This window comes from Atractosteus spatula, chromosome 3, assembly GCF_055471065.1.
Source record: "Atractosteus spatula isolate fAtrSpa1 chromosome 3, fAtrSpa1.hap1, whole genome shotgun sequence".
NCBI lineage: Eukaryota > Metazoa > Chordata > Actinopteri > Semionotiformes > Lepisosteidae > Atractosteus > Atractosteus spatula.
Window position 1 is genome coordinate 74,976,475 of NC_142708.1, and position 23,671 is coordinate 75,000,145.

General features: G+C 53.2%; 1 protein-coding gene across 1 annotated transcript in view; it reads right to left on the reverse strand.

Moving 5' to 3' along the window:
* Nucleotides 1-23,602, reverse strand: part of LOC148838736 (uncharacterized) — a 45,055-nt gene extending 21,453 nt beyond the window's left edge. The window contains exons 1-2 of the mRNA XM_088910753.1: nucleotides 23,026-23,602; nucleotides 17,591-17,905 (exon numbers count right to left, since the gene is read on the reverse strand). Coding sequence (XP_088766879.1) covers nucleotides 17,591-17,905; nucleotides 23,026-23,145 — 435 coding nt within the window. The 5' untranslated portion in view covers nucleotides 23,146-23,602. The remainder of the gene's footprint in view (nucleotides 1-17,590; nucleotides 17,906-23,025) is intronic.
* Between the last annotated feature and the right edge of the window lie 69 nt (nucleotides 23,603-23,671).

Consider the following 23,671-nt stretch of genomic DNA (forward strand, 5'->3'; position numbering starts at 1 on the left):
ACTCCCCAGTGGTGGAACAGTCACCCGCTCCTGCAGAGGGAGCCTGCTGAGGCAGACAGAGCGAACACGTTGTCAAAATAAGGATGTATGTGTGGTCTAAACTAATGGACCTCAGAGCACTTTGCAACGTTCATTTCCTTCCCTTTTCCCTATTCTTCCCTATCAATTCTGAGTAGCCTTTTTCAAAACCCTCCTTTAGCCAAAATGTTGTGTGGCACAGGCATTCCATTTCCTCAGACCTACTGGGTTCAACAAGATTTTACATTTTGCTCTGCAAAGACTTCAGCCAGGTGGTCAGGAAGAATACACAGGACAGCAATGCAGAGCCACACCATATCCTTTTGTTTGCACGCAGGTAAAGCAGTAGGTGCAAGAGTGAGCCCTACTTGTCCCTCCCTGAAGAGCTCTCTCTCTCCACGGTGCTTACTGCAGCAGCAACAAACACTGAGTCCCCAACCCCAGCCACACAACACCGCCTAGGTAGCCAAGGAGAATGGAGAGCAACAGGAAAACACTCCTTTCTGGGGAGCGAGGAGCGAGCAGATGCCTGCCCCTGAGCTGCCCCCTGCTTAACTCTCTGCGGAGTCAGGCCGGTGCCCTCCCCCCCATGGAAGAGAGGATAAAATGATCGTGCACACACAGTGGGATGACATCAGTGCTGGCTGCTTACCAAGAGCAGCCTGTTCCCATAGCACCTACTCAGGGCTTAGGAAAGAGTAGACGCTCCCAGCACTAGCAGAAAAAGCAAGCAGCCGGATGGAGATACCTGCAGAGACCTGGCACTGGGGGGTGCTCAGGGGGCACACGCACGTGACCCTCTGCTGCACTGGACACTGGGATGCTGGGTTATACTTCAAGCTCTGCAGTGGTCTGGAATGGCAGCAGGCTGAGTAGCCCTGGATCAGGGAGTGACCGAGGCCGAACAGAGTCCCTGACCAGCAGGACAGTTTAAAGGACAAGGCTCAAGGAGTTTCAGTAATGAGCTCAGAGTGACCACAAGACAGTGGCACAGGTGCTGGCCTTGAACCTGAAACTACACGTTCACAAGTCCTTTACTTTAACTGCTACACCCAGCCTCCCTTTACGGAACAGACAGGACTGCTCCCTTCACATCAGTCAATGCATGTACTGCAGCTATTTGAAAGCTAATTTCAAAACAATTTAGCTCGGCTAAAAGTAACCGAAGATCAAGAGTGCAGAGTAAACTCCACAACATTGCGAGCTAAGAGGTGTGTCTCCTTGGCTCACGCCTGGTGCTCATGACAAGCTGTGCTGCCGAGTGAAAGAAAACGTGTGGTGATTGTGCAAGAAGACTTTCTCACAGCTACAGGAAGAACTCCCCCCAGCTCGGCAGCGCCCTCTGTCTGCGATCTTTGCAAGGTTTTGTGGGATCATCATTGAGGGAGCTGCCTGTGGTTCCCCAGTTAAACGCAGAGTTTTATTTTGGACGTCCGGGACAGGTTTGCAGGCATGCCCCAACCACTCCGCTATTTAGCGGCACCGTGCCACAGCTCTGCAAGTAGCAGCAGCACCGTGGTCATAAATCTCGCCTCACAGACCTGCCCGGGGCTCCCACTCTGAAGCTGCACAGCAGAGCTCGTGAGCAGCCTCCGCCTCGTCTCACCCGGCGTCTTCCGTCCTGGGTGCAGGTTGTGTCCGGTTTGAGGGGTATGAGAGGTGGCTAACGCCTACAAGCGTCACAAAATCACACCTGCAACTGCAAGTCCACCCATCCCCCATCAGAGAACCTCTGATTCTTGGGTAGGGTTCAGGTAACCCAGAGCCCATCACGTGGCCGTCCACACCCGGGACAAGACACCTGTCCATCACAGGGCACTCAGACAATCTGTAGGCAACAGTCAAACAAACTGGACAACCTGATGAAAACTCCAGGTCAGAATCCAACCCAGGACTGAAGAGATCCGGGCCAGCACTGCTGACCACATCATCACCATACTGCCCGCAACTGCAACTAAGAAAAAAGCACCGACTTTGAGGACCAGCATCTTGAAGCTGCCCTTTGGATTGTTCTGAAACCCCACGGCCTTAGAGCCAGTGGCGATACCACCGTAAACCCCGTTAAGGGCAGCTGTCAGGAGCTCCGCCAGGCCGGGCTGGTCAGGACGGGCCTGCCAGAGCTAACTCAGGAAGATCAGCTCTCTGTGTGTGTAGTGTCACTGGTGGGACAGCAGGTGGAGCTTTTTTGTTCCCCTCAGTAACTGCTAGCGCGTCCGCACACTTACAGACATAATGGATAATTGAGTTTCAGACACAATGCCAAGATTTATGCTTGCAGCTTTCGGATTGTAAGCTGCTGAAAAATGGTCATTCCTACTTCCATGAAATATTAATGCTATTAAAGGGCAAACATTTTTAAAGTAAAACCCAAAGCATCTGCCACATGGAGTCTATCTTCCCCTCCTGGCTACAGGCCACTAGTCCTGCTGCAGCCTCTGCATTCGTCCCAAAAAACAATGCTTTGGTAATCCCAGCAAAGTGCTTTATTTTTTAATATTTCAGAAGAATAAAGTGACCACATTGAGGTTTTAACGGGAATGTGTGATGTGCCAAAGGAAAAAAAAAGTGCTGTGTCCTGAATCCGCCTGGCCTGTTCTGACCTGGAGTGGCGATGGAGGCCAGGGGGAGAAGAAAGGGAGTGTGGCGGAGCCACAGGGACACAGGGACACAGGGACACAGGGACAAGGCGGGGATGGCTGGCCAGGCAGACAGGGAGATGAAAGTATCCCCAGAAGCACACTGGAGGAGATCCACCGCTCCTGAGACCGAGAGATGGAGAGCGAAAAGAGAGAGCTTTCCCCTGGAGAGGCAGCCTTTGCCCCGTGCTCATCCACATATGTCTGCGGCTGTGACTGCGGCAGCACTGTCTGACAGCGAGACCTGAGCCCCACTCAGACAGGGACGAGTCCAGGACACTCCACACTTTATAACAGGGACTGAGGACGGCCCGTGAGTCAGAGTGAGGGGACCCCAGGACAGCGCGGTGTGAGGCCTCCCCCTGCTTGACAATGCTGTCAGAACCCCAGGTCAACAGTCTTTTACAATACCTAGCACTGGTAACAGCACTGCTGCTCCAGTCCAAGCAGACTGCTGCTGTTAGGCAAATCCATTTTGTTTCTTAGATTAAATGGGCCATGAATCAATCACTTCGATTGATCTTATTGCGACCTCCAGACAGCAAATCTCATTTCTCAGCTTTCCATTCAGTACCACTTGCCTAAACTATCCCTGCGGGCCTGAGCGGGCCTGAGGCCTGACCCAGCGAGCTAATCGCCTCTCAGCCAGGATGCTGCTCAGGAGGGGCCCCAGAAAAGAGAGATCTACACACCTGTTATCCCACCTTCACAGTAAGTCCCAGATCCCAGAGCCTCCCGGGACAGGAAACACAAGGCCACAGGGACATTGGCAACATCGCTGGCATTCTCCCAGCTGTCAGACAGACCTATAAAGAGCCTCTTGTTCCCCACTCTGCTCCCCGGGACGCCCAGACCTCCTGTGCTGCACCGCAGCTGAGCACACTGCTCCTCATTTGACCCAGTTCCTTTTTTTTAATTGGGGCCTAATATTTCTAAAAACGAGCCGCATGTTTCAAGAGACTTGTGAAGCTTCAGCTGCTCCGTGCAATCTGCAGCCTCGTTAACAGGCCGAAAGAGAACAGGCAACGTGCCTCATTTGGCTCGGTTGAAGGGTCAGTGAACTATGCCAGAATGAAAGCGGACTTCCTGGCAGAGCATTTCACACAAAGAGCACCTTTTCTCCTGGTAATTCAGCCTCCCGGCTCTCTGTCATTACTGCTCTAAGTTGTGGGCTAGCAGCAACTCCTCTGACAGACGCCCACCCATTAAATCATTCTCGGACACTTGCTCTCCCATGATGCTCTTACTTAAGCAGAAAATAGCTCACGTTCACATCGGATACAGCCCTTAAAGGAACTTAATCTCTTTGGTCCGGAAGCACTTACTTTGTGCAAACTGTCAGGATGGGTTTCTGGAACAAACCATCCAGCAAGGCGACTGTGGTCATCTCTCTGTCATGACTCACCCATGCTTCACTGTGTTTTACTCTGCTTTTACCATGGAATAACACACCTCTACAAGAGCTTTTCTGCTCAAAACACCATCAGATCATATCGCTGCCGAAAATAAATTTTAGTAACTTTGTATTTCTCATTGTAGGCAAATTGTTCTTATAATCAAGGTAATACATGTTTTATTAACAAGTAATTTTGGCGGTAAGGAAATATAACCTGATATCAGAAATTAAATATTGGATTATCTTGAAAATGCAGCTTATTCTAAAGGAGTGGATAAGTTATTCAAATGAGGTTTTCAACCACATGAAAAACAAACCAAGCTATGACTTGTCTTTGGAATGAGAAATGCTAAGAGCAAAAATCACGTTTTTGACACTGAGCTGACACGATGAAGCTCTACATTGGAAAGTGGACAAAAAAATACACTTGTTTTTAGCAGTCATTGCAAAATTAGCTCAGAACCTATTAGTCCGACCTCATTAGATCTCAAACGTAAGCAAGGCTGGGCCTGGGCAGTACTGGGATGGGAGACCCCAAAGGACAATCCCAGATTTCCGCCATTAGTGCTGGTGGTGGACCAGTAGGGGGCGCTCTTTACTCTGGACCACAATTCCCAGACCAATGTGACAGGGAGCACTGTGCTGCGGGAGGTTTCGTCCTTCGGATGAGATGTAAAACCGAGATCCTGACTGTTATGTCTAAAACACTTTGGGATCCTTTGGGATTAAAAGTGCTATACAAAGACAAGGAGTTAAAACTATTAGAAATCATCTAATGACTCCAAAATCGTAAGTAATGATCCTGTCCCACTGGCAGTAGTGTTGAGCGCATGCTGGATTTAGATTTTTCTCAGCTCTGTGAGATGTTTCTGTGTTGCTGTGTGTGAGGCATCATGTTGCATGTGATTCCTGGCCTCCCCAGCTGCCGGGAGCAGCTCAGTGGAATACAAGTAGATACAGAAGTCATCACACAGGACCGCAGGTAAACGGAACTCTGTCTGCCCTTTCAGCACCGACAGGGAAGACGAAACCTTCACTCCCAACATTGCTGCTGACCCCCAGCATCCTCGCAAACCGCCCCCAGTCAGGGGCGAGCTTTCAAACCAGAAAATGCGCGATGCACCAATTCCTGATGAAAAAGGCCTGAAAAAGAAACATTCACGCTGTACTGAGTCAGCTCCGTGCCTTCTCAGAGTTTATCAAGATTTTCCCAGGCTGGAGAGAGAACATCCCCCCACAGTTCTATCTTTCACTGCCGATAGTGCACATGTGAAACAAGTGTGCTACAGTGTTTAACTTGAGTTCAAGGACAGACCCTGTGCTCAGCTTCCACGCTTGGCTCTTAGCTTCCCTAAGAGGGGCCAGTCCTGTCAGCGCTCTGAAGTTTTTCTGAACTGGGGCCACATACCCCTCTTCTCGGCTGGTCAGAAGAACGAGAGCCGGGACCGCGGAGCCCTTCCGAAGGGAGAGGGATCGGCCTGTGACTCTGTGTCCGTGCCTGGACGGGCTGAGGAGGAAGTCGCCAGAACGGATATGGGCGGCGGCCAGCAGCAGGAAGCCCTCGCTGGGCCCTGTGTCGCGGTGGATCTCTCACCTGCTCAGGCCCTCTTCCACCAGCTACCATGTTTCTGATTCAGGACACACTACCTGGACACCATCCATCCATTTTCTATCCTCTCCTTCCAGTTCAGGCCCGTGGGGGAGCCGGAGCCTGTCCCAGCAAGCAACGGGCACAAGGCAGGGTACAGCCACGACACACACAAACAAAAACACACCCACATACACCCACTCACACCAGGGCCAATTCGCCCAGAAGTCAATTAACCCACCAGCATATCTTTGGACTTTGGGAGGAAACCACTGCACATTACGAAACCCATGCGATCACAGGGGGAACATGCAAACTCCGAGGAGATAGCAATCCAGGTCCAGAATTGAACCCAGGGTCTCATGGGAGACATGAAACAGTACAATTTTAAAGAAGGAAAGGACAGTCATCGTGCCCTGAAACGTCAGTGTCGTCTTACAGCATTCGTGCACACTTTCAGAAGAAAAGCACGTCTCTTGCCTCTTTCACTCAGGCCAGGAAGAGCTTTAAACGAGCAGGACTCCGTCGGCCTGTTTGCTTTTAGAAAATGATCCGGCCTGAGCCGTGCCGGAGGAGATCTCAAAAGGTCAGGCGCACAGAACGATGCAGTTCTCAAATCGGGAGTCTGAGTCTGCCCACACTACCCTCAGCGTGCCAAACACAACAAAACCTGACATGACTGAGCGTGCAAGCTCATCACAGACACTTGCGACACCTTTCCGAATCGCACTTATGGAGGCCGGCCTGAGCCGGTGGAGTCCCTGATGCGAAGACACAGGGAGGGGGAAGAAGAGAAGGCTCTTTCCCACGCCCCGGATCCAATTTTAAACAGTTTCTAGGAACTACACAGGGACGCAGAGGAGTCATCCTGTTTTCTCACAACACTTCCCTGCCCCCACTCCACCCCAGAATAAACACTGGCCATTTGCACGACCAACCCAGTTTCACCCTACACAGTGCACAAGGATCCGAGCTGTCAGACCCTGAGGTGCATGAGCCACCTCCTTTTCGTGCTCCCTCTTGTATCCCGACATGTCCTGAGCCAAGGCTGATCGCGGTACCAGGGGGCTGAGTGGTATTTCTTCTCTTTCAAGGGCAGAAGCCAAGGGAAGGTCAAGGTCAAGCCAGCGAAGGGGCATGGGGCAGGGAGAAGCGGAGACATAGCTACCATCAATGGTATGCAGTCATCAGGCTTCTGTTTTCAAGTCTACTTGTAGTCTGTGATAAAAGGTCACTATAAAATAACAGAACATCATAAATCACAGGTAATAGTGAATTTGTCACACAGTGGAGATGTATACTGTGTGAACCCCGTAGAAGCTGTCGGACACAGTATGAGCAAGAGCAGCAAACGAGGTGGAAGATTTACAGTCCAAGACAAAAATTTTCACACAGCCTGTGCTGTTACCTGCCGCGAGGATCAGCTGTGTTTAACTAGTCCTGCAGTGTCTCTCACGGGTGTTTCTAGTAAGAAAAGTGACTAGATGACAATGCCCTCATTCCACAACCCTGCCCTTCATCTAGTGGTTTGTAATGGATTCATATTGTTGTTTTATTGCTTTCAAGGAGATTGTCAGGGCCCTGAATGCATCTAAATCGCCTCCTTCCCTTTCAGCACATCCCTCCCAGTCAGGCGCTGTTCTCAGGAGTGTCGGTAGCAGATTTATTCCTGTTGTCCCAAGAATATTGCACACCGGCCTCATAAAAGGCGCTCTGTGCAGCCTAACAGAAAAGGATAAAAGACTGGGAAAGGATGGCTGTCTGGCACAGTGCAGCCCTTAAATCCAGTTTTCCTGTCCCACAGAGAAGACACCCCGACCAGCAGCCCTGCGTTTAGGGGAGAAACTCCTCAGAGACATGCCAGATCTCTGGAGATCTTGCTGCTCCGATTGAGGGAAGAAGTACATTAGTGTTCACGTGACCGGTGGCTCGCCGTGTCTTCTGGCCTAACCAGTGAAGGCAACGTGTTGTGGTTCTGTCCTCTGGGGCCTCACAGTAAAATGTCAAAGGCTTCGATTCACGAAGCCGTCTTGCTGGGGATGTGAACGAGACTGGATAATAGATTTCCTCAGCACAGGAGGGTGCCGGAGGCCCGTGTGTGGAGAGTCTGCGAGCTGACGCCCGGCAGTCCGCACCAGGAAAGGGAGACGGCTGGGACGGGGGCCGGCCCTGCTCGCAGTCACAGGGGGGCTCGTCTCAAGGCTGAAATCCGAGCCGTCCTGAGCCGTGGAGGAGACAATGCAGGGTGGGGATGGGGGGATAGCCTAACAGGGCTGCTCCCACCAGTGTCGGGGCAGACAAGAGGGGGGCTTGCCCCAGCAATGGGAACAGGGGCGCACCGACATCCGATCCCTGCCTCCCTGCCTCTCCAGCTACTTCCGCAGTGCAGGCCCCGGGGCGAGACAGGACACAGGAGAATCACGGGCAGTTTGGCTCAGGTGTTCACACACAGCTTATAAATCCCAGGGCCCCATCCATAGACTCCCACTGAGCCACAGTGCGTCACAAGCACTCAATCCCCCACTGCACAAACGACCAGGGCAGCAGAACCACACTGACTTCACGGCACTGACCACTACAGCACAGGCCTTAACACTGCAGCCCCCTCACTGCACTGACCACTACAGCACAGGCCTTAACACTGCAGCCCCCTCACTGCACTGACCACTACAGCACAGGCCTTAACACTGCAGCCCCCTCACTGCACTGACCACTACAGCACAGGCCTTAACACTGCAGCCCCCTCACTGCACTGACCACTACAGCACAGGCCTTAACACTGAAGCCCCCTCACTGCACTGACCACTACAGCACAGGCCTTAACACTGCAGCCCCCTCACTGCACTGACCACTACAGCACAGGCCTTAACACTGCAGCCCCCTCACTGCACTGACCACTACAGCACAGGCCTTAACACTGCAGCTCCCTCACTGCACTGACCACTACAGCACAGGCCTTAACACTGCAGCTCCCTCACTGCACTGATCACTACAGCACAGACCTTAACACTGCAGCCCCCTCACTGCACTGACCACTACAGCACAGGCCTTAACACTGCAGCCCCCTCACTGCACTGACCACTACAGCACAGGCCTTAACACTGCAGCCCCCTCACTGCACTGACCACTACAGCACAGGCCTTAACACTGCAGCCCCCTCACTGCACTGACCACTACAGCACAGGCCTTAACACTGCAGCCCCCTCACTGCACTGACCACTACAGCACAGACCTTAACACTGCAGCCCCCTCACTGCACTGACCACTACAGCACAGGCCTTAACACTGCAGCCCCCTCACTGCACTGACCACTACAGCACAGGCCTTAACACTGCAGCCCCCTCACTGCACTGACCACTACAGCACAGGCCTTAACACTGCAGCCCCCTCACTGCACAGACCATTACAGTACAGGTCTTAACACTGCAGCTCCCTCACTGCACAGGCCTTTAACAATGTAGAATGAAACACTGGTCAGTTATTCCTCCAGTCTGATCAGTCACAAAAAAGCGAAACAGATGATCTGATTGGGATGACATTAAAATTGTATTTTCCATGGAAGATAATTTGTGGTCAGCACTGTAAAAGGTCGCATGGAGATCGGGATACAGTGCCTCAGGCATGTTGAGTGGAGAGGGTGATGGGGTGACAAAGTGCCCCTGTTGACACTTGTTCAGCTCGATATGGACACTTCATGAGTCATTCCCATCAATAACCGGGATCTCAGTCTTCGCCATATCAGAAAAACCACAGATCAATAGGAGCATGGGATCGATGGCACAGGTCGATGGGTTTACATGTACTGCGAGAGCCAAGCGATACGTGACTCACGTCTCCGGCTGCCTGTTTCTGCTTCCTAACCTTTTCCACTTCCACACAGATCCCTCTGGTCTGGTCCACCTCTGGTCAAACTGACCATTTCACCCCTCCTCCTTTTCCACAGGAGGGCATTTTCCTCCGGAGAGAAGCCTCCAGACTGGCTGAGAGCTGGGGAAGGTGGGAAACGGACGCCAGTGATGACATCCTGGGCAATCCTCGATACTAATGATCATCCCAGGTGGACAGACGCCTCTCACACACAGAGCAAGACCAGACGGGGAACTTGATGACGAAGGAACATGCAGAGGTCTTGCGGGGGGGGCTCTGCATGCTGTGGCTGGAAACCCGGAGCAGCAGTTTCTCTCTCCTCCCCCTGCTCTGTGTGCACTGGGCCTGCGGTGTGTCGCCCAGGAGGGGCTGCTCTTCAGAGGGGGTGTAAAGCACCCTGAGATCCTTAAATTGTAAAAGGAACTGTTATCTGAACTGCTATCGAAAGACGGGACGTGTCCAAGTTTAAGATGCGCGCGAGGCATTCCCGGTCAGGCGCACCTCGGCGGAGCGTGTGGAGAGGAGAGAGGGCGCCGCAGCGTGTCTGCGTGTGCAAGAGCACGCTCACGGAGAGCCACGCAGGCCCCAGCGTGGGAAGGAGGAGAAGCCCACACGCGCTTTCTGAACCCCGCGCTGCCCGGCATCTCCAGGTAATAAGAGCAGCAAAGAATAGAAAGCAGATCGAGTTTCAACTGGAGCACGGCGGGGGGGGGAGCGCTTTCCTGAGAAACGACTGCAGAGTCAGTGCTGCTACGCAGGCCTGGAGTCGCCCCTGGGAGCTCCTGGCCTCATTACTGTGTGGAGCAATCCTCTGTGTGCATACTGTAGCCCCGCACTGCACACTGCGGCACGGCTGTGATGTGTGTGTAGGCTTATCACTGTAGGAGAGGATTATGACTCTGTGCTGGGTACATGTTTAAAGCACAAGTAAAGAAGAATTTCTGATTGTGTATCAAATTGTATGTTTTTTTTGCACAGCAGAACCTTGGCACAAAGACTGATCCTCCTGACCAAGCCGGTGCAACACTGTATTTTGCCTCAGAGCATTGTGCAACACTGATTGCCTCCATGCAACATGACACGAACCCTCCTTCAGCACTGAGAGAGTAACCAGACTAGAAGTCAATATAAGCAGGTTATATGCTCAGAGAATTTCTTTAAACATACACACTTCTAATGCACAGAACAGATTTTAAAAGTGTGCACGTGTTTTTTACAGAAGATAAGCTCATAAGGAAAGATTACAAACACAAGGTCTCATCCACACAATTCTTGAAAATCCCCATAGAGTTGGCTTCTACAGTACAATATAGCTGGGGGTTTGCTTGTTCCCTACACTCACTACTCTATGTGCAAAATAGAGACCCCTTTTTACAGTCCTGAGTGGATTTTCCACTTTCCTGGTCCTCCCTGAACTGGAAGGAAATTCTTGGGTTGGCTTTGACAGTACCTTTGAGGGTTTTGAATACTTTGATCATTGATCTCATTCAGTGGCTCAGTGGCTGATCAATTCCACAATTCTCACAAGTTCCAACTCAGACGGCTTCAATAACATTCCAGTCACACCCACTCCTGGGAGTGCGTCTCTTCTTAATTTCCACCTTTCTCGTCAGGGCGCAGACACCCCATTTAGAACGTGCTGCTGTAGGAGGAAGTCACAGAGTGCTCTCCTTTTCTCCAGGCTCTGCTCTTGCTGGACACCCTGACAAGCAAACTGCTCCCACAGCCACAGGCTGCCTGCTTGTGCAGGATTTCAGCACGGCGCTCGTTTTGCATCAAGTGTGTGCACAAAGAAAAAAACGAGGATAAGCTTAACGGAAGGGGGGCAGGTGAAGGAAGGTTTCCATGTGTTCACTTTTGCTGTCTGGTTCTCATCTACAATCTTTGCAGCTGAACCAGATTTAGCCCTGAGCTAAAATGTTAGGATGTGGTGCGCAGTACGGGCTCGGATTCAGGGTATGCAAGTCACGCAGTGCATGACCAGGCAGATCTAAACTGCGATATTAACATGCTGCTCAATCCTTACCCACAGAGTTTAGTTCTATCAATTTTCCATACGTCTATATATGTACATCACATATGGCTTATGCCACACGGTCAGCACCATCATGGTAGTACACATTCTTCTGTCATGTTGCATGGGCTCAGCATAACATGACACTCTGCTGTTACTGCACTGTGGCATCGTCAACACCCCAGAGAATAAAACATCTCTCCGTCATGCAGAATGGAAACAACCTGTCAAGAGTCAGTCTCGCGGAGCAGTCCTGTCTGGGGGTCCCACTCATGTCCCTGTGCTTGTTCCACCTGAGCAGAGCCCTTAACAGACCGAATATTAGGGTGAATTTGAACTATTTCATTGTGATCAGGAGAAGAGTCCAACCAAGTGGCTTGCTGCTTCAGTTGAGGGCTCTTCAAAGTAAGCAGGCTCAGCTGCAGGACTGAGACTGGGACCGCCTGGGTTGTATCAAGTTAAAGAAAGTTACTTTGCAGAGCTGAAGAGTCAGGAGAACTTGTGTGACACTAATAGAAGAATCAACAGAGAGACAGTGTATTTCACCCACATGTAATGTGAGTAATATGGTTATTTTCCATGCACGTTACGCAGCATGTTTATGTGTTTCTCTTGTGGGTTCATTAACTGGTCATTCCCACACGCCTGGCTTGAAGATGTGCCGCACACCAGCAGGGCGCAGATCCTGCCCGCACGCCCCTTGCCATCGGAGCGCCGGGCCGCGACAGGCAGCAGCCAGCGAGAGCCGGCCATTCCCGCACCCCGTGCCCGTCCCCTCTCCTGCCAGCATGGGTCGGCTGCTGTCTTTTCGGTTTTTTTTTCTGCGTTATCAAACCGTGGCATCAGCACGCCCGCTCTCGGCCTCAGCGCAGGCCGGCTCTCCGGGTTCAGCTGCAGAGCAGCAGCAGCTGGAGAAACGCTGGGGGAAAGTCAGGCCCGGAACCAGAGAAGCGGATCTGAATGAGGCTGCTGACAAAACCCGGAAAGAAGGCAAGCCGAGTCCGCGCTGAGTGCAGCCTCGTCAACAGGACTGAGGCGAACTCAGCCTCCAGCAGCGCGGATGAGCCACACCCGTGTCAGTTTCCGAATCAGCGCACGAACACCCACGGTGACTCTGCTGACTGCGGCGCACACTGCGGGCTGAGGCTCAGTAAAGCGTTAACAGCCACCTGATCCATAAGGGGAAATGAACCTCCCGGTTCCTGCAAAGCAGTGCCGGAGAAAGCGTGTCTAATGGAGACCATGTGCGGGTCAGAGCGAGGGCGTGGCCGAGCCAGCACTGGGACACGGTCTCCAGACAGGCAGCTGGAGCCGGTCGCAGGAAGTTGTAAAAAAAAAACAACAGCAATAATAACACATCTCTCTGCAGCTCCGGACTAGACCGCCGGCTCCTCTCTCTGGGTTCATGTCCACTGGCCTCCCAGTTTCCAGGCTGGCTTGTGCCGAGGAAACAGGCTGGACAGCTCGGCCTCTGCTACACTTCTGCTACAGTCATTGCGATATACCGGGGAGAAACAGGGAAATCACAGTAAAATCACAGCAATGTGCAACGCTGCCCAGTGTAGTGTGGTAGAAGCAAGTAAAGAGCGCTAAAGATCAAGTTAAGATCAGTGAAATTGCAGTGATAGAGAAAGAGAACCAGGCTTGTCCTGGGAAGCCACCATCTTGGCTCAAACCCGGACCATGCTGTGTCCTTGAGCCAAGATGGCTGCTAAGCGTTGAGTAAGCAGGTGTGTGTTGAATTGCCGAGTGTGGGTCACTCAGGGTGAGTGGAACTAGCCACACCCCTGTGTCCATTAAGAGGCTTACAAAGAGCAGCCCATGAAAGACAGTCAGCTCCAGGCCACAGCAGAGAGGGATCCTCGTGCTGATGGAAGAGGGGAGGACTAGTTTCGCAAACCAGCGCTGAAGGAGGGAACAGCAACAGGTTGTGGGGCACAGGCCTGTGGGGGTTCGAGAAGTAAATGACGCTGTGCTGGGGGGCCCCACCTGGTCAGACCACGGCTCAGATATGAAGCAGCAGATCCCTGGCTGCAAGAAGAGAGTCAAAGTGTAGGCCTCAGGGGGTGAACTCTAAACACTACTAGTCTCACGCACCACGCTAAGAGCTAAAATGTACTGGCTCCTACATTTGTGAGATACACATGCGCGTAGGAATAGAGAGGGTTCTGTGATCTGGTGAGCGGAAGGATATCAGGCATCAGCCAAGGAAGATGATGAAGATGATGGCAGAGCAGGAGAGGTGGCAGTCGGCGCTGTGATGTTCAGAGCCTGGACCTCGACTCTGGAAGTCTCTGGCACTTTGTGCTTCTTTCCTCTGTGCCTGACTGAAATCCAGAGCTCCAGTCAGTGAGGCCCAGCTCTGGAGGCGGAGGGCTCGCCCGCAGGGTGAGACCTGTTTCCTGGGCTCCAGCTCCCACTGATCCTCAAACACCTGCAGGAGCGGGGCTCTCCGAGAGCAGGGCCAGCTGCCACTAGCTGGCCGCACCTGCGCTCAGTCCAGTTGGAACTTGTTGCATATCTCTTCACGCTTTGCTACAGGAGTCTCACAAAAATCTCTCACACACTTGGAGGAAGTGCCTCCTGCCTTCCCTGCTGCCTCTGCAGAGCTCTTGAAACGTGACTCACAGTGAGCCACTCTGAGGAGCTAGAGGTGAAATGACCTTCACTTTCACATCAGGATCTCCTAATCAGCTCAGAGTGTCCTTTTCTTCCCGTGTGACGCTCATTTTCTTCTGTGAAATACAATCTACCGGAGCCAAAAACAGATGGTTGAGATTTTCTTATTTTATTGAGGCAGCCTGCTAGGAAGTGTCTAAGGGGAAGCTGCACAAATCGGAGGAGTGTGTCACCCTGATATTCTTTCCCTAAAACAAAAATACCTTAGACAGAAAATGTGATGCCAGCACTTTGTGCACAGGATCACAAGTTAAAGGCCCATCTCCTTTTCCCAGTGAGGTGAAACTGGGTTTAAACCTGTGGTGGAGCTTCATTCATCACTCACCTGAAACTGGATGCAAACCGATTGTTCCAACAGGCCCGAGATAATCTGCCTACTGACCCCTTTGATCCTTTCCTCAGTCTCCAGCTCAGGACGTGTTCACACATCCAATTCTCCCTGGAGAGAGAGTCGGCCAGCTCGGCTTTCTCCCAGGGACGCTCCTCACCTGCCTCCCTCCCAGCCGAGGCCCCCCCCAGGGGAGCAACGGGCCCCGCCTCTCACAGAGGCTGCTGGACAAGGCTGCTCTTTCAGCCCGGCCGTTTCCCAGGGAAAACCGCGCCTTCTCAACACCCCCTCCCACATGTGCTACCTTTCCCTGAAATCGATACCGTTTACTGTTCTATGAGAAACCTCTCCCTCACACACTCAGTCCAGGATAAGCATGCATCCTTATTAAAGTTCAGTACCGCTGTTCTTCTGCAGATTGTTATATGTTATACAGCACAGTCTCGATTATCTGACATTCCGTTTTATCCGACATACAGTAGCAATCAACATGCTATATACATATATGCTATGTACTGTATGCGTGCGCATGCATAATGTTTTGCCCAATCCCATCCTGCTTTGTCTCTCAGTGCGTCAAATCCTGCCATTGACGTAGCTTCGCTCGCTCGTTTGCACTCATATATATAATTTGGTTATTTGAGAAACATGACAAGTGCGAAGAGAAAGAAAGCAGTTCTTTCAGTGGAACAAAAGCTTGAAGCGTTAAAAAAGGACTGGACAAAGGCGAGCCCATTGCAAAAAACTTGCATCTGAATTCGGTGCGGGACGAGTTGCAGCTGGGAGAGGGAAAGAAATGAGATAGAGAAGTGGTGCTCTGGCTGGCCCTTCAGGTCTTCAGGTCAGTGAAGCTTTGTTCTTGTGGTTCATGCAGCAGAGGGCATGCCTATCACAGGTCTGATACTTCAGGAGAAAGCTCTGATTTACAGCAGATTAGCAAACTAGATTTCATACTTATACTGCACTTCCATAAATCTATGATTTGTCAACTCAGTTTTCGCATTATCCGACATACTATCAGTCCCGTTTAGGTCGGATAATCGGGACTCTACTGTACTTGTTCCCTGCATTCGCTTCGCTTTGCCATGGTATTCCATCATTCCATCTTCGGGAACACACTTTATCATGCTTTTTCATACCCTTACTACAGTCCTGTTTGAATAAGCTCAGATGCACACGCTCCCCGCACTGCACCACTAGATCCTACGTTGTTGCACACACAGGCTGCTCTGCTGCTGTTCTGCTCTGCTGCTGTCCCCCTGCCCTTCGCACACGGACTGTACTCTCTCATTCATTCCACCTTCTGCGCCTCCCTGTCCTGACCCTCACCCACAAACTGCCGCGTCCATGACAGAGCGTTCCAACCAGCTGGAGCCTGTGTGTGGCACCTGGGATGGACGCAGAGGGCAAAAGAATCACACCTCAAACAAAGTCTGCACGTGGCATGCCCCGCCCATCAACGTCCGCCAATCACGGGCAGCGAGCTTGGACACGCCTCCCTGTGTGGCCCTGTGAAGCCCAGAGCTGCTCGGAGTATCCTGCTGTCCAGTGTATCTCTACAGCCTGAGCCGTCCTCCGGCTTCAATACACTGAAGAGGCCTCCAGCTCTTTGCTGCCTGTCACCATGGTGATCCTCCAGCTTGACTTCAATGACCGAATCACTAGATCTCAGGAGAACTATTAGACGAAGCTTATGCATAAAGGTTGAGATGAAAACTGAATGCATACACCAAGATAGGGGTCGTGATTATTATTCTTAAATGCCAGACACCTTTATCCAAAGTGACGTCCATGTATACTCATTTATGCAGCTGGGCATGTTACTGGAGCAGTTTGAGTAAAGCAGCTTGCTCAAGGGGACAGCAGCAGTGCTCCTCATGGGACCTGACCTCACAGAACCTCCTGCCATGAATCTGGAGCCACGAGATACTATAAAGAAACATGAGGGTCGGTTTGGACTGAGGAGAGGAGGATTCAGAAGACAACATATACAACATATAGTTCAAATTCTAAACTACAGAGACAAACAGAATTTGTAATATTCACGAGTTTCAGAATTAATTTATTAAATTAAATCTTTCAAAACTGTCTCAGTAGGTTAGTGCACGCGATTTGGTTTTGGAAAAAACAACCCTGCAAAGACTAATTGCACCATTAATTAACGCTGTGCAGTGATGAGCAAAACCATTGGGCAGCACTGGCTGTGCCCTGGCCTGTTCTCCTCAATCAAATCCTTCATATCTGAAAGAACCCGCAGACAACAACTGAGCTGCAGAGCTCATGATCATCTCCCAGTAGAAAACCGTCCGCGATCCTGAATTACAGAGCAGGGACACAATGAGAACGGCTCAGCAGCCACTCTCTCCCAAACCGAGGTGAAACTCAGGATGAAGGGTTTCAATCTCATGAAAAGAGCTCTCGCTAAAACATCCTGACTGGTCAGGAGACACATCTGCAAAGGTATGGAAGATAACGGCGCAGGTGAGGGCTACCTGCATTACCCCCTGCAGAGAGAAACTATCAAGCCGTAGTGTAGAAGGTTTGGTTAAAAAACTGCTAAAAGACAGCGTAGATCAGTGCTCTGTGATCACACCAGGGCCTATAGCTCCTCACCAGGAGGAGCACAAACCAGTTCTCAGTCAGCCCAGCCCAGACAAGCCGGCACTCCAAATTAGATTCACAGAGACCCCACTAAGCCAGCACTACCGATGAGACAGAGAGAGCGCCCTGATGAAGACCCCCTTTCCAGCTCTGGCCAGCCCTGGCGACCCCTAGTCAGATTTGAGCCTCCCCTCCTGGCACACCTTGGGCCTCCTTACGACGGAGAGGACAACACAGGCCTCGACAGCTCCAAGCACGTGCTCTCACACAGGAAGAGGCCCCCCCGCAGGGCCTGACGCAGATGCTCAAGCAGGAGGGTCACACGGAGACACAGTGACCATTTCAGCTACACGGTTCTCTTTCCCTCAAGCCATCTCGGACTGACCGGATCTGATTTTACATCATTCGTTTCGCTACCTGGAAACCCTCAGAGCCCGGAACCCTGACGGGCGCGAGTACTCACCGGCCAGGCGTACTTGAAGGGGATGCTGATCCGCCCCACCTGCTCGCCGGGGGTCCGGTGCCGCAGGGAGAAGCTGTTGCCCCCCAGGACGCCCGTGCTGCCCGCGCCGAAGGTGCAGGAGCCCGTGGGCGACACCCGCACCTGGTACTCCTTCAGACACGCCCGGAGGAAAGTGTCGCACTGGTCCGCCTGGGGGCAGCGGCCCCCCACGCCGCCCCCGCCCCCGCTGTCGCAGCACCCCCCGCTCAGCAGCAGCCCGTTGGTGTTCTGGAGCTGCTTGATCTGGAGCTCGAACACCCCCACCGCCTGCAGGACCTGGAGAGGGAGGACGGCAGCGGACAGAGATGTGGTCAGAGACTCTCGTTCGGCTCCCGAGCCACTACTGCAGTCCTGAACAGGGGCCCCGCCAGCGGGCTGCCAGCAGGGAGGGGGTTAACCAGCAGCAGCCGTCAGGCTGGGGCCATTGATTATGGTTACTTGCTCTGCGGAGTGGAAAGAGGAAGACAATCACTCAGTCTGACCAACACTCTCCAGCTCTCTCTCCCTCGGCTGTTGTGTTCCCGAAGATCAAATAAATGAAAAACGTCTTTTTCTCCTCCTCTGCCAGACAGGATGTCAACAGAGAAGCAGGGAGAGGGGCCGGGCTGGAGAGAGGCAGGAGACAGACCGCAGTGTTTCCACGCTGAACACACCGAGCGCGCAGCCCAGCGAGCAACAGGAAACGCCTCTGGCGTGAAGAAACAGTGGGCAAAGAGTTCGACCGGGGGCTACCGAGGGGCTCAATCATAACAGAGCCTTTGTCCTGTCGTCCAGGAATCAGCTCTCCTGGTCCGAGCCGAGCTGCTAGCTAATGGCGGCCAGGATTTGTCAAGCAGCAGTGCCGCGTGAGAAAAAGTTATCACTGGGCACCCACAAACTCTTACGCAGCCAGGGCGAAGGAACTCAATCTCTTTAACCTTGAACGGAGAAGCATAAGCAGAAGAGACAACTGGACACTAAAGGGAGGTTTAGTTGCATTTCAGTTGAGAACTGGAGGAACGCACAAACGCACAAAGGGTGGTAGGAGTGTGGAACAAGCTGCCCAGTAACAGTGCTGAACTCAATACCCAGCCTTCTTCCAAGAAGCAACGGGATGAGGTCCTTGGATCAATTAACTGCTCACTATCATACAGGCTTGATGGACTGATTGTCATCCTCACCTGTCTTCCGTTCCCTCCCTGCTATGGCCAGTCCAGACTGGGCTGAACAGCTGCTTCTGCAGTAACACCTGGCTGAGGGCTGCCACCCATCCCTACTGTCTGCTCTGCTCTAAGAATTCCTGCAGTAGATGACTCTGTTGCACACCTGGATTCCTGGATTCCCCATGAAGCAGACCTAGTTGTGCTGCCCAGCAGATTTCACAACTTCTCTTCCCAAGACCTTGAGCTAAAGATCAGCAAGTCAGTCAAACCTGCAGCAGGACTGCTGAATTATTTGAGTGACGAAACTGCTCACAGCACTCCTGTGTCCTGGCAAGTCAAATGAACAAGCTCGACAAAGAGGGTACAAAACACCAAGCACAAAAAGAAGGCAGCACAACACATCTGGGCACATCTGCATCTGGTAGCTTGACTCAGTGCATCGTGGCATGGAACAGATGCAGATCCAAAGTGTCATTTCCATTACTGACGCAAAACCACTGTGGGGACACTGAACAGCTCCCTGCAAAGCCGACAGGTACATAGAGAAGTGCTTTTACACCTTTACCGAAAACAGGGCCATTTTATCATTTATCATTAGTAACAAAAACCTGAGGGTTAAACTATCCTCTTTTGTCAATGTTACTTTTGCTAGTTTTTTTAAACACTCAGGGTGGCCTTGCAAGTCTATAGAAATATGCATCTATGTATTAATGTAGATTGTATACAATCACTCACCTGCTTACATTCTAATACGGTACAGCTCAATTGAGGTGACCAGAGAAACATTCTTTTAGAGCACAAATCTTTGCAGTGTAATGCCTACATTTCCAAACAGTCATGTTTTTATTGGAATACCTCTTTTTTCAAAGCAGACCTGTCTGGGATGTGTGTAACATTGACAACAGCGAGGCAGCAACTGGGACCTTTCCTGCAAGGAGTTTGGCTCAGAGCCCATCTGTCTGCCGACAACTCCGGGACAAAGCATCGCTGGTGCTTACAGATGGGTGTAAAAAGACACTAGAAAAGTGCTGCTCCTTTTCACAGAACCCCTCCATCTTATTGGACCTGGAGCACCCCCAGTCTGGAGAGACACACTGGAACGGTGAAGTCCTGTGGCACCCAGGGCAACAGGCAACATTCATCGTGCCAGATCGCTCTTCATGGTCAGACCTCAGACTGTGCCTCGGTCAGGAGCATGCTGCTGTGCCTGGTGCAATGTGCGAAGGATGGGTGAGGCCAGCAGCCCTGGGCATGGACAAGGTCAGACTCCCGCTGCACAGCAGTTAAAATCCATTCCTGGATTTAAATGCCAGGGCAGGCTGTCTTGGAACCCCAGGGATCAGGGCGTCTCACTGTCTGTGGAAATTCACCCAGCAGCACCAGCGAGGCCCTAGCAACCTCTGCTCCAGCTCCAGGGAAAGAGAGAACTGCTTCCAAACCATGTAACACCTGATGCTCCACTAACAAGACCCCTGAGACGGCGATGGCTGTGAGCCCAGAGACAATGCTGGAGTCTGCAATGGTGATCTCACAACAGAGAGAACCACTGACACACTGACTGAAAGACCCACTGACACACAGACCCACAGACACACTGGACCACTGGCACAGTGACTGAGAGACCCACTGACACACTGAACCACTGACGCACTGAACCACTGACGCACTGAACCATAGACGCACCAACACACAGACCCACAGACATACTGGACCACTGGCACAGTGACTGAGAGACCCACTGACACACTGAACCACTGACGCACTGAACCACTGACGCACTGAACCATAGACGCACCAACACACAGACCCACAGACATACTGGACCACTGGCACAGTGACTGAGAAACGCACTGACACACTGAACCACTGACGCACTGGACCACTGGCACAGTGACTGAGAAACGCACTGATCCACTGACACACTGACTGATGCCCCTGTCAAATGTTGTGCCATTAGTCTACTGTTCTTAAAATACAGACCCAACCCAACTGCTTCTCACAACAGGAGCCCTTCTGAAGGATCAGAAAAAGGGACAATTCTTTCCTGCACATTTCTTTTCAGCCAGCAGTGCAAGGACATCAAAAGCCTTCCAACATCTCAGAAACACATGAAGAATTCTCTGGGCCCTGGGAATGAGGCACCGCTGCCCAACCTTGCAACCCAAGCCTTCCCACTCCTTTTCAAAGGCCCAGGGAAACTGTAGGAAGGAGCGAGCACATGGCATATTGACACAGAGCAGGAATAATAAAGCACAGTCCCGCCACAATGCACCCTGCCTCACTGGAACTGCTTACTCCCAGCAACCAGCAGGAGGAATTTTCATCCAGCAGCTGAGAGAGAGGGAGATCTTGTGCCCCAGCCCGTGACAGTGCACTCCGGCCTGCAGAGATTCTTTGCATATTTACATTTCAGCAGGGTCTTCATCTCTCATCAGGCCTCCCCCCACCTCCCCTCTGGAGACACGCTGCCCCCTTGCCAGCGCAGGGAGGGAGCTTGGGGGGTGCGCCCAGGGCAGCGGGCACGCTGAGTGACACCAACCTGCCCCGGCCCGCAGCCTGCAGACACCAGCAGGGCACCATCTGTGTCCCAGCCCCGCCACAGCGTTGGCATCACGAGGTGGTAGTGTTCCCCCAAAACCACCGGCTGCCATGGCGATGCCTGCCTGCTGCTCCTGCAGCTCTGCTGGGCCTGGTGAGGGCACGGCTGTGGCCCACAGCTCATCGGCACCTGCCAGTGCTCCCAGGAGGGTTTCGCACCTCAGTAAACATTTCCTTTAGACTGATGTGGAATACAGGCTGCTGCTTTCCACTGTACCTGCTAACAACCCACGAGAACAGATGCACAGCTCAGAAAACGGCCAAAACCGTTTTGACGCGCCACGCAAAAGATGGTTTCAGGCGTTTTTCTGGGGACTGTTCCACTCTTGCACAAGGTGTAACCAGGACGGGAACAGCGTGGGCCAGGTACTCCCACTCGAGTCGACCGGGATCTCAGCGTCGCCCCGACGACTTTCCTCTGGGAGTTGAAATTCCGGCCGGATCTCTGCTCGTCTCTGACGGCAGAAAATCGCTCGCAGCCGAGACAGCGGACACGGGCGGTGGGGAGGGGAGCGTCTCTCGTCCTTTCCTCTGCCTTTCGTGATCCCTGTGCGCTGACGCCGCGCCATCTCCACGGCGCAGAAAACAGCCCCTCGGGCACTCGCGCGGCCGTGGACAGGTGGTCTCGAGCCGGCTCACCCACCCCGCGCGCACACCCCGCTCACGCTCGCGCTTTCGCTCTCTCCCGGGAGGGTCTGCCTTCCAAACACGCGCTGGGGTGCAGTGCGGGGGACCCCGATACCACCCGCGCTGAGGGGGAAGTAGGAAGCAGGCTAACTGCTAGACAAACCGATCACGCTCTCACGGTTCAAAGGGGTTTATAGCGCCGTTTCTGCACTCAGAGGCGGGGGGTGACTCTGGGAAAAGTCAGACCAGGCACATGTCTGAAGCCAGCTGACTGCGGTGACAGCTTGTGGACCCCAGAGCAGAGTACCCGTCACACGAGCCTGAGGTTCGGTGCCCGGCTGACGCCCGACTTTCCGGAGCCCCGGGGCGCCGTTTCCAGGCGCTTCGCCGGCGGACCCGCGGCTGCACGGCGTTATAAGGCGATTACGTGTGTTGACCCGGTCAGACCGCTGTCGGAGAGAGAGGAAAACCCGCACGTTTTCACCCCCGGCTGCGATTCCTCACTCTCCCCGGGGTGAAACCACTCTTTTTCTCACTTTCTCTGCGGAGGTCTCTGCGTTTTCCCTTCAGACTGAACTTAATAACACCCCGCTCAGCGAGAGATGTTTGGTGCCGGGGGTGGGGGAGAGGAATTCAGGCTACGGTTTATCTCCGAGTCTCAGCTCGTCAATCAACGCCACTCCCCAGATAAGCCTGTTGCGCCAAAAAAAAAAAGAAGGAAAAAAAAAACAAGCAGTAATTGACGCTTCGCCCCACATTCACACAAACATCCCTCTCAGCGCAAATTACAGTCCTCCCGGGGTGATTCAGCGCTGCGCGCAAGATGACCCTTCGCCAGCAGCGCCGAGCCCGTGAAATCGCCTCTCGCTCGGAAGCGGCGCAGCAACAAGTGAAGACTGCCGCCTCTCCGCAGAGCCCCGGCGGCCAAGCTCCCGGGGCGCGGGGGGAAACGCGCACCCCCAAGCGGGGTTCGTCCTGCAGCGGCGCCCGCTGCCAGCCGGGCAGAGGAGCGGGAGATCCGGTCCCTACCTGCGGCTGCAGCACCAGCAGCACCACGCAGACCACCCGCCCGTCCGGCATCGCCTCTCCGCCCCGTCTCCTCCTGGTCCCCGTCAGAGCCGCCCGGGTCGCCCCGGGCTCTGGACACATCGGCTCTCTGGGGACACCCCGTCGGCTCGTCTTCTACTCGGTGGTGGACATGTTCCGCTCGCTACCTGGCTGTCTGCAGTAAGAACCGCGGGGTGCTGTTGGGCTTGTGCTGGTTCTATTCCGGCCCCCCACCACGCACAGAGAGTGGGGCCCGTCTAGCGGTTCTGCTCGACTCGGGGACCGGCGGCTGTGCACGGCCGGGCCAGCGCTGTCATTCTAGTGGGGATCCCTGCCCGCTCCCTCGCTCGCACACGCTCGCCGGATGCCCGCCTGCGCGACTGCAGACCGCTGAGCGCTCCCGCTGCTCGTCTACTTGGGGAGAGGAGGGGAGGGAGGGTCCAAGTCGGGAAAATCCGCGTCTCGCTCTCAGAGCGGGCAGAGCGAGGGAGGCGCTCGAGACCCCGCCACCTCGGGGACCGAAGCCCTGGCAGGAGGCGCGCGCGCACCGAGTAGCTCCCAGAAGAATTAGACTGGTTCTGTTAGGTCACTGGCTGAGCGCAAGTTGCCATGTTGGTGTGTGTGTATA